The sequence below is a fragment of the Lissotriton helveticus genome, chromosome 1_1 (assembly GCF_964261635.1).
Source record: "Lissotriton helveticus chromosome 1_1, aLisHel1.1, whole genome shotgun sequence".
In the NCBI taxonomy this organism is placed as follows: domain Eukaryota; kingdom Metazoa; phylum Chordata; class Amphibia; order Caudata; family Salamandridae; genus Lissotriton; species Lissotriton helveticus.
The window spans coordinates 1,442,204,254-1,442,222,558 of NC_136057.1; the positions used below are offsets into that span (position 1 = coordinate 1,442,204,254).

An 18,305-nucleotide genomic window follows, 5' to 3' on the forward strand; every position below is an offset into this window, starting at 1 on the left:
TCAAGCAAGCCGGACTGAAGACGACTAAAATGCCAGAAACCGGTCCTCGGAAGCTTGTTTCCGGTCCAGGGAAGGCATGGCTTGGCAGTTCGGGCTGGACTGTTCCCATGAGGCACAGTTTCAGACTGATTTGCATATGGCCATGTCTGAACTGGGGTGGCATAGTGGGCTAAAGAACGGTGATGGATTAAACCCAGATCTGTTGACTGGGTGTGAGCGTTTGATTGGTTCAGATGCTCCGTCCATCACCACCCCCTTTTGTACCACTTTGTTCGCCATAAGTTGGCAGGGTATGCTCAGACGTGAGTCCCTTGCTCACTTTGCCACTGGATTCAAGCAAGCCGGGCTGAAGACGGCTAAAATGCCAGAAACCGGGCCTTGGAAGCTTGTTTCCGGTCCAGGGAAGGCATGGCTTGGCAGTTCGGGCTGGACTGTTCCCATGAGGCACAGGGTCAGACTGATTTGCATATGGCCATGTCTGATCTGGGGTGGCAGAGTTGGCTAAAGAACGGTGATGGATTAAACCCAGTTCTGTTGACTGCGTGTGAGTGTTTGATTGGTTCAGATGCTCCGTCCATCACCACCCCCTTTTGTACCTCTTTTGTTCAGCAGGACAAACATTTCTGACTGCACAATTGAATTGTGTGCTGTAGAGCATGATCTTGCAGAAGGAGGGCAGTCCAGAAGGAGGGACAGGAAAGGTAGGGCGTAGATCTTCCAGACCAGGTGTATGACTCAAAAGTAAATTTTGACTGCTTCCTAACAGCTAAAATGCAGAAGACCTTTCACCCCACCAGAAGGTGGTAATGTGGGGGATGGGAGGGGTTATGAGGTTAGAGGGGTTTTAAGGTTGTTGAGCTGGCCGCGGATGGAGGAGGCTTGATCTGCTGCTAATACTGCTAGTGTTAGATACACCCCTGCCATGAAAGGACTAGTACATTTGCTGAGGTGTCTGAACTTGTGGATAGGGATGACTCTGTCAGAACTACTTAGCTTTAGAATAGCCCCAAATATTCCTTAATTGCTGCTATTGCTTCTTTGTTGAGCCAATGGTCCAGCAAGAAGGCTGCACCTCTGCTATCCCTAAAGCATTCCAAAATGTCACTCACCATCGACGGGCATCAACTGAAAAGCCAGCTGAGTAGTCACAGCATGGCAACATAGTATGGTGGCAGTGCCCATGGGCCAGACTAAAGCATCCATGGAATCAAAGCTGCACTTCAGGATCTCCTTTGAAGCATCCAAACTATCACTGATCAAATTGGAAAATGGCTTTTCATATGGCCAAGTAAGCTAACAATCACCAGTTTTTCCATATCCCAAAAGGCATGTACTTAGCAGCCTTACAAGTATGTGGCATTCCACGTACAAAGTTAGACTGCCAGATGCACAAACCTTCTGGCCCATTGCTTCCAGTTTCTTACATTCATTGTCCAGAGCAGTAACTGAAAGGGATTGGGATTCAGATTGAAAGAGGAAGCTTGAATTCTCAAGATCTCTTGTGATGGATGTGCCTCATTAAATGGTAGCAAGGGCTCCATAACCAATCAAGGAACTGTTTGAGACCTTGCAAGAGACAGTTCCTCAAGGCAAAATCTGACCTTGTCTTCTGCCACCCAAATATCTTTAGCTGTCTCTGAGGGCTGCATAGGTAAGGACTCTTGCCAGCAGGGGATAGAGTAATCATTGACTTCTTTCTAGGCGCAAGGGCTGGAGCCTGTGAAGCAAAAGAGTCAGGAGGAGTTGGGCGTCAGAGTCGCATGAGTCGGCAAGCCTGAAGAAGGGGTCCACCCTTGGTATGTGAGACAGCGGGTACCAGCGCCGCCGTAAAGATGCCCAACATGGCATGTCTGTAGACCTTCACTTGCACAGTAAGCAGATTGAGCAGGAAAGTTTGGCTGCATCTTACAAATCAGCTCTGAGGATGAAAAAGAACCTGGCGTTGTGGAGTGGCCGGGACTTCAAAAGGTCAGGGAGTGGGATTCCTTCCTTTAGAAAGAAATGGATGTCTGCTTACGATTGAACTACTTATGTTTGTAATCGAGATATTCTGGGGAGATTATTCCCGCTCAGGAGACTTACCTGTGGGAGAAGAGTACGCTTTGGCATCTTCCTGTGGGCCTTTGCCAAAAATAACCTGGCCTCCTGCTCCCTGATGGCATTTGAAAGGCATCAAGGGACATACATTGAAGCTAGTGGCATCATGGTGGATTCAAGACACCACAAAGACATCTGCTTGTGGCATGTAGGAAAGCGTTTGAACCCCGAGTCTTTCAGAGGAGACATTTCACCTAATCACAATGGAAGCAGAGGAAAGTTTCACTGGTGAAGTACCAAGAGAGCGCTGTGAAAATGAGGTGCTAAAATAACAGAAACTGATGTTAGCAGCAGGGTGGAACCAACTGTAATCTGATGACATCATATATGGCGGATTGTTGTGGCTGAAGACACATGGTACCACCTCACATAACAGAAGAGCTGTTTCTGGGGAAAAGATTTTCCCAGCCAGTCTGACGTTTGGGGAATATTCTTTAGGTGACACAAGGGAGACACTAATACATGCATCATTACGAATTAATAATTATTACAGAGCTCTGGAAGTGGCCACACATTCATGCTTTTTCTCCATGATTGCTGGAGTTATGTGGGTACTAGGTCTGAGCAGTCAGTTTCAGAATATGAGCCAGCATCAGAATAAGAGACCACTTCAAGGGTGCTTGACTGCTGTGATAGAATGAAATACTTGAGTGCTAAAGGGGCTACTCAGCGATGGAAGGAGTTTTTGAATTTCATTATTCAATATATAGCAGGGTACTACGGCACTTTTCTGCAACTTTGAACTCAATACCCCCACCTCCACTTTTAGAAGAGCTCTGAAGAAGCCTTACCTGGTGCCCAATCGGCGAGTGCGCAAGCCCATAAAGACAGAGCGGATCAGCTTTCCGAAAGATGCGGCATTGACAGGTTCTAACTTTTGTTCTTGACAATGCAGCAGGTAGTGGCAGTACAGGGTGCTCCGGGGCAGGCTCACACCCTCAGCTGTCTCGTAGTTATCCAGCAACCACTGCACCTAAGGAGGAAGAAGATGGGTAATGAGGCAGCAAGGAGTACGTCTGGGAAGGCTTTAAACACTAACTATTGAAAGCAAGAACCTCTAATCGCTAATGCAACACACAGAGCAATAGATCATGAGTTGCTGCTCTATCCAACGTGCAATGACGAACAAGTTACTTACCTTCAGTAACGCATTACCTGGTAGAGGCTCTATCTAGCTGCAGATTCCTTACCTTTGAATTTCCAAGCCGTCAGGCTGGATCCTGAAACTCTTGTTCAGCAATACTCCTTGCGCGAGACGTCAGGCGGCTCCATTTGGCTCCGCGTGACGTCGGCATTGGTTATGATGTTGCGGTGCCTATATAGGTGTCAGCAAGGCGCACAGACGTCAGTGCTTTTTGTTTTTACCACGCCAGAAGCACAGAGCCAAGAAGTAACTGACGTAATAGTATGTAAAACTAGGAAATTGAAAAGGAGAGTAAACCTAGACCTACAACATTAGTCCGCAAAGCGGGGAGGTGTGGGTAGGTCTGTAAGGAATCGGCAGCTAGATAGAGTCTCTACCAGATAATGCGTTACTGAAGGTAAGTAACCTTTTCATCCGATAGAGACTTCTATCTGCAGATTCCTTACCTATACAGGAGCCATACCATCCCAGAGGTGGGTTGCGGACTCACATCTTAAACTAAGAAGTCTCGCAAGACTGAACGGGCAAAATGTCTGTCCCTGCGCACCTGACCATCAAGGCAGTAATATTTTGCAATGTGCAAAGAAGCCCACATCGCTGCCTGACAAACTTCTTAGACTGGGACACCCCGAGCCAAAGCCGGAGTGGCTGTCTTTCCCTTGGTGAAATGGGCTCTTAATCCCTCAGGGGCTGGCTCTTTGTCAAGTCATAACAGATCTTGATGCAGAGAACGACCCAGCGATAGATGGTCCTTTTCTGCACTGCCCTTCCCTTCTTTGCTCCCACGTACCACGCAAAGAGTTGGTCATCCACCCGGAACTCTTTTGTGCGGTCAAGGTATAACGGCAACACTCTTTTTGGGTCCAGTCAGTGGAGACGCTCCTCTTCCTTAGAGGGATGCGGGGGAGCACAGAAGGTGGGCAAAGTGATGGACTTACCCATATGGAATTGAGTCACAATATTTGGCAAAAAGGATGCCGTGGTGCAAAGCACCACCTTCTCCGGAAAGGACATAAGATAAGGAGGCAAACAAGATAACGCCTGCAACTCACTCACCCTCCGGGCAGATGTAGTCACCACTAAGAAGGCTGTTTTGATGATCAACAGCCAGAGGGGACAATTATGCAAAGGCTCAAAGGGAGCATACATCAGATAGGTAAGGACCAAATTAAGGTTCCACTGTGGCATAACAATGGGCTTGGGTGGAAATAAGTGAGCCAGCCCTTTTAGAAATCTATTTACAATAGGAGACCTGAAGAGAGAGAGCTGGTCTGGCAGTCGCAAAAAAGCAGACAGAGCAGAAAGGTAACCCTTGAGAGTTCCCAAGGCAGAGCTCTGCTGGGCAAGGGTCAGAATGATTAAAAGGACAGTAGAAAGAGAAGCAGGAAGAGGTTCAATGGACCTTTCTGTAAAGTATAATATAAATTTCTGCCAACGGCAGGTATATACTGTCTTAGTGCAGGGCCACCTGGCTGTCAGAATAACATTACAGACTTCGAGAGGAAGGTCAAAAGTTGTCAAATGTCACCACTCAATCTCCACGCATGGACGCGCAGAGTTGACAGGTTCGATTGGAGAACCCTCCCCTGCTGCGACAGAAGATCTTCCTGAAGGGGCAGTCTGATCAGAGGATCGATACTCATTCTCAGAAGCTCTGGATACCAGCCTGTCCTCGCCCAGTTCAGAGTCACAAGAATGACATGGGCCTGGTTGCTCCTGATCGTCTTCAGAACCCTGGGCAGGAGTGTACGGGCGAAAAGGCGTCCAACAGACCTGAGCTCCACTTTCGACAAAAAGTGAATAGCATTATGCGTAAAAAATATAAAACCACATTAGATATTTCTAACGTTTTTTTCTGTCAAAACACTGCACCAGAAAGTAGGTATTTGACCGCTTTCTCAATTATGGAGACACAGCGTCAATTCTGTCGTCTCCCACGGGGATTCAAGAATAGTTCTGGGTTATTCTCGGCGAGGGTAACAAAGTTACTAGAAACATATGATGATGAAGCTTTATCATATGTGGATGACATTATCTGACAGATGATGACTTGGATAGGTACTTGAACAGGGTGAATACAATTATATTGGGATTCGCCTCTGAAGGGTATAAATTGAATTTTAAGAAATCGAGAATTGCCCACCTCAACGTCCTTTTTCTAGGATATGAGTTATCAAGTGAAGGCAAAAGCCAAGCAGCCAACTTTTTAGAAAAGTGTGCGCTGCTCCAACCTCCAAAAACGCTGAAAAACTTACAGTTGATTCTAGGTTTCCTGAATTTCGGAACAACTTACATTCTTAACTACGCAGAAAGGGTTAAATCTCTCTATGAATTAATAAAACCTGATTTTAAAACAGTTAATTGGACACAAAAACACACAGAAATGTTGCGTTCATTGCAAACAGACATGTTAGCAACTAAACATTTGCAAACACACGTAAACGTTTGCAACTTAGTGATCCGAATAATTCCAGGACAATGCGGATTCACGTACTTAACTTTTAACGAAGGTGAAAAAGTACCAATCGCTTACAAATCACACTTGTACACACAAGCAGAAATGAAATTCACTTCTACAGAAAAAATTCTGACAGCGGTTCAAACTGCAGTAGCAAAAGAGAGAGCGCTCTCACAGGGTAAACGCATTATGGTCATTACACCTGTACCTGCCTTAGAGGCAGTGACAAAAGCGAGCATTCCAAATGCTAAAGCTTTACATCTGAGATGGATACAATGGGTTAATTCTCTTGCTGCAACAGACGTTGAATACGTTTTTGACCCATATTTGAAGACACAAGCATTTCTACACTACAAACAAGAATGTCCTCTGCCTACTGAAATTCTGCCTCTAGAGCAGTATGAATGTATAATTTATACTGACGGATCAGCTCAACCTGCTGCGGGGGGTAAACAAGCCTATAGTGCGGCGTGCGCGATTGTTAAAGGTCGCTGGCGCAGTGGCAAATTCCGACCAATGGTCACTAAAACGCAATCTCTAGGAGATTGTACAGCTCAGCGATCTGAACTACAAGCATTCAAGATGACACTTAAAAATACAGATCGCGAATTCCCCACACTCATAGTGTGCGATTCGTATTATTGTGTTCAATCTTACAATGAATACTTGCAGAACTGGATTCAAAACGGTTACAAAGATGCAAAAGGCGGCACAATCAAGCATAAATTGCTTTGGGAACAAGTAGTTCAGTTACGACAGGGACTACAAAACGCTCACGTGATACATACACTGAGACATCAACGTGATGGCGTTCACGTTGAAGGAAATTCATTGGCTGATGAAGCCGCAAAGGCAGCTGTGAGAAGTTGGCTGGCATATGATGTCCACTATTCTAGTGGGCACCTTGCACCAGTCCAAACGACCCTTATTGATGGTAGGTTTAAAGTCAACCTTTATAGAAAGCTATCCTAGTGGTAGCTGTGGAGAGCAGCTTTCAGGCTAAGACTTAGAGGCGAGTTAAGCTAGTTGTTTTACCAAATATAATCTCTTGAATGATCAAATGAAAGCATACCACACAAGGTATATAACAAATATATATGTATTTATTTTAAACACAACCCCTCTGGACTCTTTATGAGGTCAGAGGTAAAAGTACAATACAAGGAACTTAATTAGCATACGATAAGTTGCACAGTATACGTTATGCCCTAGGGGCCTCACAAACCATATACTAAAATAGGAGTATAAGAACCACGTGAGAGTTAGAAAGCAGGCCTAGGGCCTGTAGAACCGCTGGAGATACCTATAACCACCCACGGTTAGGATGCAGGAGGCCCATGGGGGGCGCGTGCAGTGTCTAAACATAGCCGCGGATCACCATTGACTTTCTATGGAGAACGAACAAGTTACAATTTTAAAGATTAAGGGCACTTACAGGTGAACTACGATGGAACACTTTTAGACTAGGACACTTCAAGAGTCAAGACCCACGGGAGCACCGGAGTACTCGTGTTACCTCACCCAGGGAAGCAGGATGCATAGGTGTCTTTTGGTGTCAGGTTTCGTCGTCGATTCCTCTGGAGAGCTGCGAAGAAATGCTGCAGGCGACCAGAGGAAAAGTGTCTGGGTGGATCCAAGGGTGTATCGGAGATGTGAAGAACCTGAAAGCAGAGGGGACAGAGTCAGGGTCACTAGCCAGTGACACGATGGCGAGGAATAGATGCCAGCCGCTGTCGGGTGATTTCAGGTGAAAGAGGTGAAGCTTGACTCTTCAGCCACGAGGACCAGGAGGCGTCGACGATGACCAGGAGCTGGATTCTAGCTGTTCCACGATGGATCTAGCTGACTGCGGTGTCGGAATCCGGATTGGACCCAGCAAGCCTCACGCAAGATGACAAGATTGGCTTCGGTGCAGACCAGCAAGGTATGAGGGACTCTCCTTTGGAGAGGAGTGGGAGCAAGTCTGGAGCAACCAGGAAAGCTCAAGAAACAAAGGATTGGCCTTTGTGGGGGCTCACTAGCCAACGGACTAGGAACCGCGAAGGCGCTCGAGCTGCGGTGAAGAAAGGGGACTCACGGGTCACTCGTGGAGTGCTGGCCTCTTTACTTCGGTGCAAAAGGAGCTCTGGGCAGGGACTTCAAATACCCCAATGCACAACTTTGGGATACCTCGGGAAGTAGGTGCAGTTGCAAAAATGCAGGATGTCCAGGAGTTCCGGTCCCACGTCTCTCGTGTCAGCTCCGGGTCTCAGCTTTGCTGGGAGCTCGGGTCAGCTTCAGAGATGTCTGGAAGTCCGTGTCCTGTATCACAGATTCTTCCGGATCTGGTGGGAGCCGCGAAAATGCAGACCGGCAAAGATGCAGTTGGTGCCTGTTTGAACAGGGTGGTCACTCCTTGACTACAAGGGAGAATTCTTCCGTCTTCCAGTCGATATGGAATGTCGAAGATCCAAGATATATGTTGTAGAGTTTCGTCCAGGGTAATCTAAAGTCCTAGGGACTGGGGTTCTATACTTTTAGTAAGTTTAGTGGTTGGACTAACTGTAAGGTCCCTCCTATGGGTGGACCTGGGGAGGGAGTGGTTACACCCCTTCCCCTTTGCCCAGTTTCGGCCAGAGCTGGAGCTGAGTGCCCCTGCAACCGGTTTGAACTGGGAAATGCATGGAGCACCTTGTGTGCCTCAGGCAGAGTCTGGAAAGCATTCACTGAATGCAACCCACCCTGCTCCAATACACTAAAGCCTGTCTGGGGAGGTGCTAGCACCTCACTGGACAGGAAACCTATTGTCCAGGCCTCCCCTGCCGGAGTTACGTCCAGCAGCAGGACGGCAGACTTGTGTCTGTGGCAGCAGCATCCATTTTGTGATGCTGGGGCTCTGTTTAACTTTAACCGGGTTTACCAGTAACTACATGTCTTTTCCCTCTAGAAGGGTGGAATGCTACCCCTGGTATTCCAAAGTGTTTCACACCTTACACGACATGTTTTGATAAAGCCAAACCAAAGTTAGCATTAACCGCGAGGATTATAATGCACTTAAGAGTATATGGTATGGCTATATCATAGAACAGCTATAAAAAGATGGTTCCGAAAGCTGCAGAGGGGCTCAGCTCATACTAGGGCACCCTCTCACACAAAACTAAGCACTCTGCCTTCAGGATTGTCAAGGCCTGCCGTAGGACTGACTTATAGGTTACTATGTGTCTCTATATAAGGTAGATATAGGTATACTATATCTAAGTAAGGGGTGCTTACACCACCTTACCCAGGCTGCAAGTGAAGACCTGTGGTGTCAGTTTGGAAGGCTAACCAGGGGTGGCACAATACATGCTGCAGCCCCTGGTAGGTCTCTGGGGTCCATATGCCCTGGGTACCTAAGGTACCATATACAGGGGCTAACAAGGGTGACCCAGTAACCAATCTGGTATGTAACTAAAGTACATGGTATCCATTTTATAGAGAAAGCAGATAGACTGGGGCCCTGAATAGCAGGATCCCAGTCCAACTAAGTCGAAAACCAGCAAAACACCAGGCAAAAAGTGGGGGTAATCATATAGTCAGATTCCACCTTCTTACAGCAGCTGTGCAAACGGCTTCCATAGCTGCAATCACTCGTTCAAAAACGAAAATAGACGGCATTACCTTAGAATAGATACCCCAGCAATACCAACCCCGGTGGTGGGTCTGTGAACCAATAATCACACCAGAAAGTTCTGGAGGACGGAACGGCCAAAGAAGCCATCCCTCCGGACTTGGCTGTCCAGGCAGTAGTGTCTTGCAAACGTGTGCAGCGAGGCCCACATAGCTGCCTGACAAATGTCCTGCAAGGGGACTCCCCGGCCCAGGGCAGTAGTAACCGCCGTGGCCCGAGTGGAATGGGCCCTCAGCCCAACAGGAGGCTCCTTCTTTGCCAAGGAGTAACAAGCCTTGATACACAAGACGACCCACCGAGAGATGGTCCTCTTGTGCACCGCCCGACCTTTCTTAGTGCCCACGTAACCAACAAAGAGTTGGTCATCCACCAGGAACTGACGTGTGCGATCCAAATAGAATGAAATCGCACGTTTTGGGTCCAGACGGTGGAGCCGCTCTTCCTCTTTTGAGGGATGCGTTGGCGGAAAGAAGGTGGGCAAGGTGATGGACTGCCCGATGTGGAAGGCAGTGACAACCTTGGGCAGGAAAGAGGGTTTAGTCCACAACACAACCTTGTCCGGATGGACAGAAAGGAAAGGGGGTGTGGATGAAAGAGCCTGGAGCTCACTCACTCTCCTGGCAGAGGTGATGGCAACCAGGAAAGCAGTCTTCAAAGTAAGAAAGCGGAGAGGACAGTTGTGAAGTGGCTCAAAGGGAGCGCACATCAGAAAAGTAAGGACAAGGTTCAAGTCCCACTGAGGCATCACAAATGGAACAGGAGGAAACGTGTGTGATGCCCTTCAGAAAACGAGTTACAATAGGGGACTTGAACAAAGAAGGTTGATCAGGCAGCCTCAGAAAGACTGAAAGGGCAGAAAGGTAGCCCTTGATAGTGCCCAGAGCAGAGCCCTGCTGGGCAAGAGAAAGAAGGAAGAGAAGAACCTCAGAAAGAGGGGCAGAGAGTGGATCCACAGCCGTTGCTGTGCACCATGACACAAATTTGTTCCAACTGCAGGCGTATACCGACTTTGTGGAGGGACGCCTGTCTGCCAGAATCACAGTACAAACTTCAGGAGGCAAGTCAAATGGCCTCAACTGTCGCCGCTTAATCTCCAAGCATGGAGGTGGAGACTGGACAGGTTCGGGTGGAGGACCGTCCCCTGCTGCTGCGACAGAAGGTCCTCCTGAAGAGGCAGACGAACCGGGGGATCGACTGACATACTGAGTAGCTCGGGATACCAGTACCTTCGTGCCCAGTCCGGAGCCACAAGGATGACTTGGGCCCGGTCGCATTTAATCTTCTTCAGCACTCTGGGCAGAAGTGGTATAGGCGGAAAGGCGTACAACAGACCGCAACTCCACTCGCGACGAAAAGTGTCTCCGAGCGAGTGCCGCCTTGGCAACTCCAACGCGCAGAACTGATGACATTGCGCGTTCTCTTCGGTGGCGAATAGATTTAACCAAGGCTCTCCCCACTGCTGAAAGAGGCCTTGCGCCACGTCCGAGTTTAGACACCATTCGTGATCCATCATGCACCGACGGCTGAGTTCGTCCGCCCTGGCGTTCAGAGAACCTGCCAGGTGTGGAACTACCAGGGTCACGCCCTGATGTTCCAGCCACTGCCAGAGGTGCAGAGCCTCCTGGCATAGGGTCCACGACCCCACCCCGCCCTGTTTGTTGCAGTACCACATGGCGGTGGTGTTGTCCGTGAACACCTGCACTACACTCCCCCGGACAGAGGGGAGGAATGCCTTCAGTGCTAGACGAATCGCCCGCAGCTCCAAAAGGTTGATATGGAGCCGGGACTCCGCCGGAGACCAGAGGCCTCTGATCTCCGCCTCTCCCATGTGGCCTCCCCAGCCCTGGAGGGACGCGTCCGTCACAACCACGTGCTCCGGTTGGGGAAGGGAGAGGCACCTGCCGCTGACCCAATCGCGGTCCGTGAGCCACCACTGCAGTTGTCTCGCAGTGCCCTCCGAGATCAGGACATGGTCGGACAGGTTGCCCTGATGCTGGGCCCACTGAAACTTCAGGTCCCACTGTAGAGCCCGCATCCGCCACCGGGCGTGATGCACCAGAAGGATGCAGGAGACACTCAGCCCCAGAAACCGCAGCGTCAACCTGACCGAGACCCGGGATAAATGCTGAAAGAGTGGAATCAGAGCCTGAATATCCCGGACCCACTGTTCGGGAGGATAAACCCTAAACCGCTCTGATGAAGAGGAGCTTCTGAGAGGGGCACAGGTGTGACTTCGGTACATTGATGGAAAACCCTAGCTGGTGCAGGAGGTCTGCCGTCGTCTGGAGGTGGCTGACGACTGTATGGGGCGAGCCCGCCTTCAACAACCAGTCGTCGAGGTAGGGGAAGACTGAAACCCCTAACCTGCGCAGATGAGCGGCGACCACCGCCATCACCTTCGTGAACACCCGTGGGGCGCTGGTAAGGCCGAAGGGGAGCACGGTAAACTGAAAGTTCTCGTGGCCTACCGTGAACCGCAGGTAACGCCGGTGGGCCGGCAGGACGGGGATGTGGAAATAAGCATCCTGCAAGTCCAACGCTACCATCCAGTCTTCTGGGTCTAGGGCAGCCAAAACCTGAGCCAGTGTCAGCATTTTGAACTTCTCCTTCCGGAGGAAGCCGTTGACGTTCCTTAGATCCAAGATAGGACGTAGGCCCCCTTTGTCCTTCTTGGGTACCAGAAAGAAGTGGGAGTAACAACCACACCCTACTTCTGGCCCAGGAACGCGCTTGATGGCCCCCTTGGCCAAGAGGGCCGTAACTTCCTCTTGTAGAAGTCGCAAATGATCCCCCGACATGCGGTGGAATTGCGGTGGCATGGCTGGAGGGGTCGCCTCGAAGGGGAGGGAGTAGCCCCTTTGGACGATTTGCAGCACCCACCTGTGCGATGTGACAGTGCGCCAGTGGAGGAGGTGATGGCGAACCCTGCCCTCCACTGGCGTCACATGGGCCTGAAAGCACGGACTAGGAGGGTTTTGAGGCGGATGCTGCGGGGGAAGGTGTGGACTGGCCTCGCCGTTGTCCCCGACCGCCGCCACGGCGGTTTCCTCGGCCGCCACCGCGTTGGATGTTAGTCTGCGGTGCGTGGCTGGCAGCAGGTGTGGGGGCGCCCCATCCTTGGCCACGAAAGGAGCGAAAGGCACCCGTTTGCTGGCGCGGGGCCGAGAGGCCCAAGGACCTGGCCGTAGCCCTGGAGTCCTTAAAGTGCTCAAGCGCATGGTCTGCCTAGTCGCCAAAAAGACGACTGCCATCAAACGGCATGTCCTTGAGTGTATTCTGGACATCGGCCGAGAAGTTGGCTGACCTCAACCAGGCATGGCGACGAATCGCCACCGTCGTTGCCATCTCTCTGCCCAGAGAGTCGGTGGTATCCAGCCGGCACCCGATGGAATACCGTGCCGCATCCCGGCCTTCCACAAGGGCTTGTCCGAGTTTTGCCCGTACCTCCAACGGGCATTCTGGCAGCACGGCCGCGACCGTGTCCCAGAGGGAGTGGGTGTAGCGGCCCAAGAGGCATGCGGTGTTGGAAGACCGCAGTCCCAGAAGAATACCTTCTTGCCGTATTGCTCATACCTCTTGGATTCCCTGTCAGGCGGAGCGGACGGGAATGCGGTCTGGGAACTGGAGGCCTGGATAACCAGGCTCTCGGGAGTGGGGTGGGTGGACAGGAAACAAGGGTCGCCCGGGGCCGGGCAGTGGCGTCTGGCCACGTTCCTATCTACAGGCGAACCTGTAGCGGGCCTGGACCAAGTGCCCAGAAGAACGTCAGTCAAGGCCTCATTAAACGGCAGCAGAGGCTCGGCCGAGCTTGACTGCGGTTTAAGGACCTCAGTGAGGAGGTTAGTCCTCACGGCCGCGACGGGGAGCTCAAGGCCCAAGGCCTTGGCCGCCCGCGTCAGCACCACACTGTAGGTTGCCCCCTCCTCCGTAGTCCACCTGTCCAGTCCTCCTGGGACTGACACTCCCGTGTCAGAGGGTCCTCAGACCCCTCCCAATACTCCTCATCACCCATCTCCTGATACTCAGGGTTGTCAAATGATGGGGCCGGTTAATTGAAGTAAAACTCCCCAATCGACGTCGAGAGCGGCGCCCAGCGGCGCCGCTCCGGCGTCGGAACCGGATCGAGGGAGGCATCGGGGACGACGACGCCCGAGGACGGCGCCGGAGGTGACACCTGAGGGACCAGCGCCGGTGAGGTCGTTGGGTCAACCGGCGACGACCTGGATCCGGAACCGGATCCAGGAGGACCCTGCGGCGCCGGGCCCGAAGGCGCCGGCGGCGTCGGGGCCAAAGCACCCGCCGGCGTCGGGGCCGAAGCACCCGACCCGCTAGGGCCCCCAGACGGGTCCGCTGGGCCCGAAAGCGCCACGGAGCCTGCCGGAGGAGTGAGGGACCTCATGGCCATGAGGAAGCGCTCGATCTCCTCCGGCGTCGCGTGCTGCCCAGGGACCGGAGGGTATGGGGCAGGCCGAGGGCGGTGTCACCCGAACCCCCGGCCGCATCGCGCGAGCGTCGGGGGGAGTCGGAAGAGCGATTACGTCTCTTCATCTTCTTGTGCTTACCTGACGACTTCGAGCCTGAGGAGTGATGTCGACTCCCGGAGCTATGATGGCTCCGACCCCGCGACCGGTCCCTCGACCTCCGTCCAGACCGGGACCTCTCACGGCGCGGGACCGACTGCCAGAGCTCGAGCCGCTTGCGGGACCGCTCCCGCCTAGCCTTCGTCGTTAGGGCCCGGCAGTCGGAACAGGCCTTGTCGTCGTGATCGACGCCGAGACAGTGGAGACACCGGCGGTGAGGGTCGGTAATCGACATCAGTCGATCGCAGTCCTCACAAGGCTTAAAACCAGGCATCCCTACCGGCACAGTTCGGAGTCGAAGAATCGAATGATCGAAAAATGATCGTAAAAAGTTTTGTCAAAAAATGACTAAGGTACCACTTTTTCCGGATCTGCGCTGCTGGCGCGGAAAAAAGAAGAACTGACGTCAGCACACGGAGGCGGCGTCTAAGTACTCCGACGACGTCATCACGGTGCCCACGATGCCGACAACGGACGGGGAGCCGCAGACGACGCCTACCGACGCGCAAGGGTACTGCTATGCAAAAATTTCCGGATCCAGTCTGACGCCTGGGGATATTCTAAGGTAAGGAATCTAATACTAACCTGTTTCTTTCAGATAGTTGTTTTGTCTTACGAAAAGGTTGTGTCCTTTCTATGTAGTATAGCAATGCTCTTTTGACATCTAATGTGTGAAGAGCTCTTTCTGCTACTGACTTTGGTTGTGAGAAGAAAACGGGCAGTTTCACAGATTGATTGAGATGGAATGGAGAAATGGCTTTGGGCAGGAATTTTGGATTAGTACGTAGAACTACCTTATTTTGATGCATTTGCAAGAAGGGTTCTTGAATGGTTAGTGCTTGTAGTTCACTAACTCTCCGCAGAGAAGTGATAGCTACTAGGAAAGTAACTTTCCATTTAAAAAAATGTAATTCACATCTGTGTAAGGGTTCGAAGGGAGGTCTCATTAACCGGTGAGAACAACGTTTAAATTCCACACAGGTCAATCAATCAATCAATCAATCAACAATTTGTATAGCGCGCTACTCACCCAGTAGGGTCTCAAGGTGCTGGGGGGGGGGGGAGGGGGGGGGGGTACGTTACTGCTCGAAAAGCCAGGTCTTGAGTTGTTTCCTGAAGGAGAGGTGGTCCTGGGTCAGCCGTAGGTGGATGGGGAGGGAGTTCCATGTCTTGGCCGACAGGTAGGAGAAGGATCTTCCTCTAGCGGTGGCTCTGCGAATGCGTGGTACGGCGGCGAGGGCGAGGCTGGCCGATCGTAGCTGGCGGGTGGGTGTGTAGAAAGTGAGGCGGCTGTTGAGGTACTTCGGGCCCATGTCATGGAGAGCCTTGTGTGCGTGGGTGAGGAGTCTGAATGTGATCCTCTTGTTGACAGGGAGCCAGTGCAGCTCTCTCAGGTGGGTAAAGATGTGGCTGCGGCGAGGGATGTCCAGGATGACTCGTGCGGAGGCGTTCTGTATGCGCTGGAGTCTTTTCTGTAGTTTGGCAGTGGTTCCCGCGTAGAGGGTGTTTCCGTAGTCCAGTCGGCTGGTGACGAGTGCCTGGGTGACTGTCTTCCTGGTTTCTGTGGGGATCCATCGGAAGATCTTACGGAGCATGCGCAGGGTGTTGAAGCACGATGACGATACGGCGTTGACTTGTCTGGTCATCGAGAGGGAGGAGTCCAGGATGAAGCCCAGGTTCCGTCTGTGGTCCGTTGGCTTGGGGGTGGTGCCCAGGGCAGGGGGCCACCAGGAGTCGTCCCAGGCGGAGGGTGATGATCCCAGGATGAGGACTTCCGTCTTGTCTGAGTTCAGTTTCAGGCGGCTGTTCTTCATCCACTCGGCGACGTCTTTCATTCCTTCATGTAGGCTGGCTCTGGCGGTGGCGGGGTCGTTGGTGAGGGAGAGGATCAGCTGGGTGTCGTCAGCGTAGGAGATGATGTTAAGGTTGTGTTGGCGTGCGATGGCTGCGAGGGGGCTCATGTAGACGTTGAAGAGGGTGGGGCTGAGTGAGGATCCTTGTGGTACGCCGCAGATGACTTCGGTGGCCTCGGATCTGAACGGGGGAGGCGGACTCTCTGGGTTCTTCCGGCGAGGAACGAGATGATCCACTCCAGTGCCTTCTCTTGAATTCCGATGTTGCTGAGACGCTGTGCTAGGGTGCGGTGGCAGACAGTGTTGAATGCTGCAGAGAGGTCCAGGAGGATGAGGGCCGCTGTTTCCCCGTTGTTGAGCAGGGATCTGATGTCGTCGGTGGCTGCGATTAGGGTGGTCTCGGTGCTGTGGTTGGCTCGGAAGCTGGACTGCGAAGGGTCGAGGGATCCGTTTGTCTCGACGAAGGCGGCGAGCTGTTTGTTGACGGTCTTCTCGATGACTTTGGCAGGAAAGGGGAGGAGCGAGATGGGGCGGAAGTTCTTGAGGTCGGTGGGGTCCGCTGTTGGTTTCTTCAGGAGGGCGCTGAGCTCGGCGTGCTTCCAGCTCTCCGGGAAGGTGGCGGTGTTGAAGGAGATGTTGATGATGTCCCGGAGTTGGGGTGCGATGACGGAGTCGGCCTTGTTGAAGACGTGGTGGGGGCAGGGGTCAGTTGGTGATCCGGAGTGGATGGTGTTCATCGTGCGGGTGGCGTCTTCTGTGCTGACAGGGGGTCCAGTTGCAGAGGGTGGTGGTGGGGGGGGGCGTTGGTTCGGTGGTTGGGTGCGTGGTCTGTGCGCCGAAGCTGTTGTGTATGTCGGCGATCTTGCGGTGGAAGAAGGTGGCGAGTGAGTCGCAGAGGTCCTGCGAGGGTGTGATGTCGTTGTTTCCGGCGTTGTGGTTGGAGAACTCTTTGACGATGCTGAAGAGTTCCTTGCTGTTGTGGGTGTTGTTGTCCAGTCGTTCTTTGAATGTTGTCCTTTTGGTGGTGTGGATCAGCTGGTGGTGTTTGCGGGTGGCGTTCTTGAGGGCAGTCATGTTTTCTGTGGTCTGGTCGTGACGCCAGGCTTTTTCAAGGGTGCGGCAGTTTTTCTTGGATGTTTTGAGTTCGTCGGTGAACCAGGAGGCTTTCTTGCTGCCGGGTCTGCTGGGAGGGTTCTTCAGTGGTGCGAGGTCATCGGCGCAGGTGAAGTTGGTACTCTGGGAGGAATTATTCTTTTAAGGCCTTCCATATAGCTTTAATGGCAGGCACTCTGAACAGAGATAGATGTCTGTTTTGCAGATATGCTGCTATTGCAGCAAGATGTAGTCTAATAGACGTATAGGATAAGTAAGTTACATCTTTGGTGATGCAGTAAGTATCCTATGATGTGTTGAATAGACACATCTAGGGGATCAATATTGTTGTTGTGAGAATATATCACAAATCGTTTCCACTTGGCTGCGTGACATGCCCTAGTGGTTGGACATCTAGCTTCTTTAATGATATTCATGCAGTCTGGAGGAAGGTTCAGATATCCAAATTCTAGGACTTCAGGAGCCAGATCGCAAGGGTTGAGCTGAGCTGGGTCCGGGTGTCTGATCTCTCCACGGTTCTGTGTTAAGAGGTGTGGAGACAGGTGCAGTTTTTGGTGCGGTACTACTGACAGTTGTAGCAGTGTGGTGTACCACGGTTGTCTGGCCCACGTTGGAGCAACTAGGATGAGGGTCAGAGAATGCTGCTGTAGTTTGCGTACTACTAGTGGCATGAGTGGTACTGGTGGAAAAGCGTACGCAAATCTGTTTGACCAATTCATCCATATCGCATTGCCTTTTGACAGTGGGTGTGGATATCTGGCGGCGAAGCTTGGGCATTTTGCGTTTTCGTGGGTGGCAAATAGGTCTATTTGAGGTTGTACCCACATCTGAAAGAATGGCTGAAGAACTTGCATATGAAGTTCCCACTCGTGGGTCTGTTGTGTTTGACGACTTAACAGATCCGCTATAGTATTTTGTACTCCCGGAACATGCTGGGCTAGGAGGAATATGTTTTGAGGTATAGCCCACCTCCATATGTCCTGTGCTAGTTGAGAGAGTTGCAGGGAGTGTCTGCCTCCCTGCTTCTGTATGTAATACTTTGCTGTCATGTTGTCTGTGCGGACTAACACAGATTTGTTTCCTAGTTGCTTCTGGAAAGCTTTTAGTGCTAGGAATATTGCTAGTAACTCCAGATGATTGATGTGGAGTAATTTTTGTTGCGGTGTCCACCTGCCTTGCATGGTGTGTTGCAGTAGGTGGGCTCCCCAGCCCACCGTCCGCAGTCAAGATTATTTGAGGAACTGGCTCAAGGAACGGTCGACCCTTGGAAAGGTTTTTGGTGTTCGACCATTGCAGAGAGCGATGAGTCCGACCGTCTACCAACACTAGGTTTGTTAAGTGACCTTGAGCCTGGTTCCATTGACGTGCTAAGCACTCTTGTAGCGGACGCATTTGAAGTCTTGCATGGGGT

General features: G+C 51.7%; 1 protein-coding gene across 7 annotated transcripts in view; it reads right to left on the reverse strand.

Moving 5' to 3' along the window:
- RFX1 (regulatory factor X1) overlaps positions 1-18,305 on the reverse strand; it is a 529,043-nt gene that overhangs the window by 287,732 nt on the left and 223,006 nt on the right. For all 7 annotated transcript variants that reach the window (XM_078685660.1, XM_078685656.1, XM_078685642.1 and 4 more), the window contains one exon: positions 2,889-3,070. In XM_078685660.1, the coding sequence (XP_078541786.1) occupies positions 2,889-3,070 (182 nt within the window). The remainder of the gene's footprint in view (positions 1-2,888; positions 3,071-18,305) is intronic.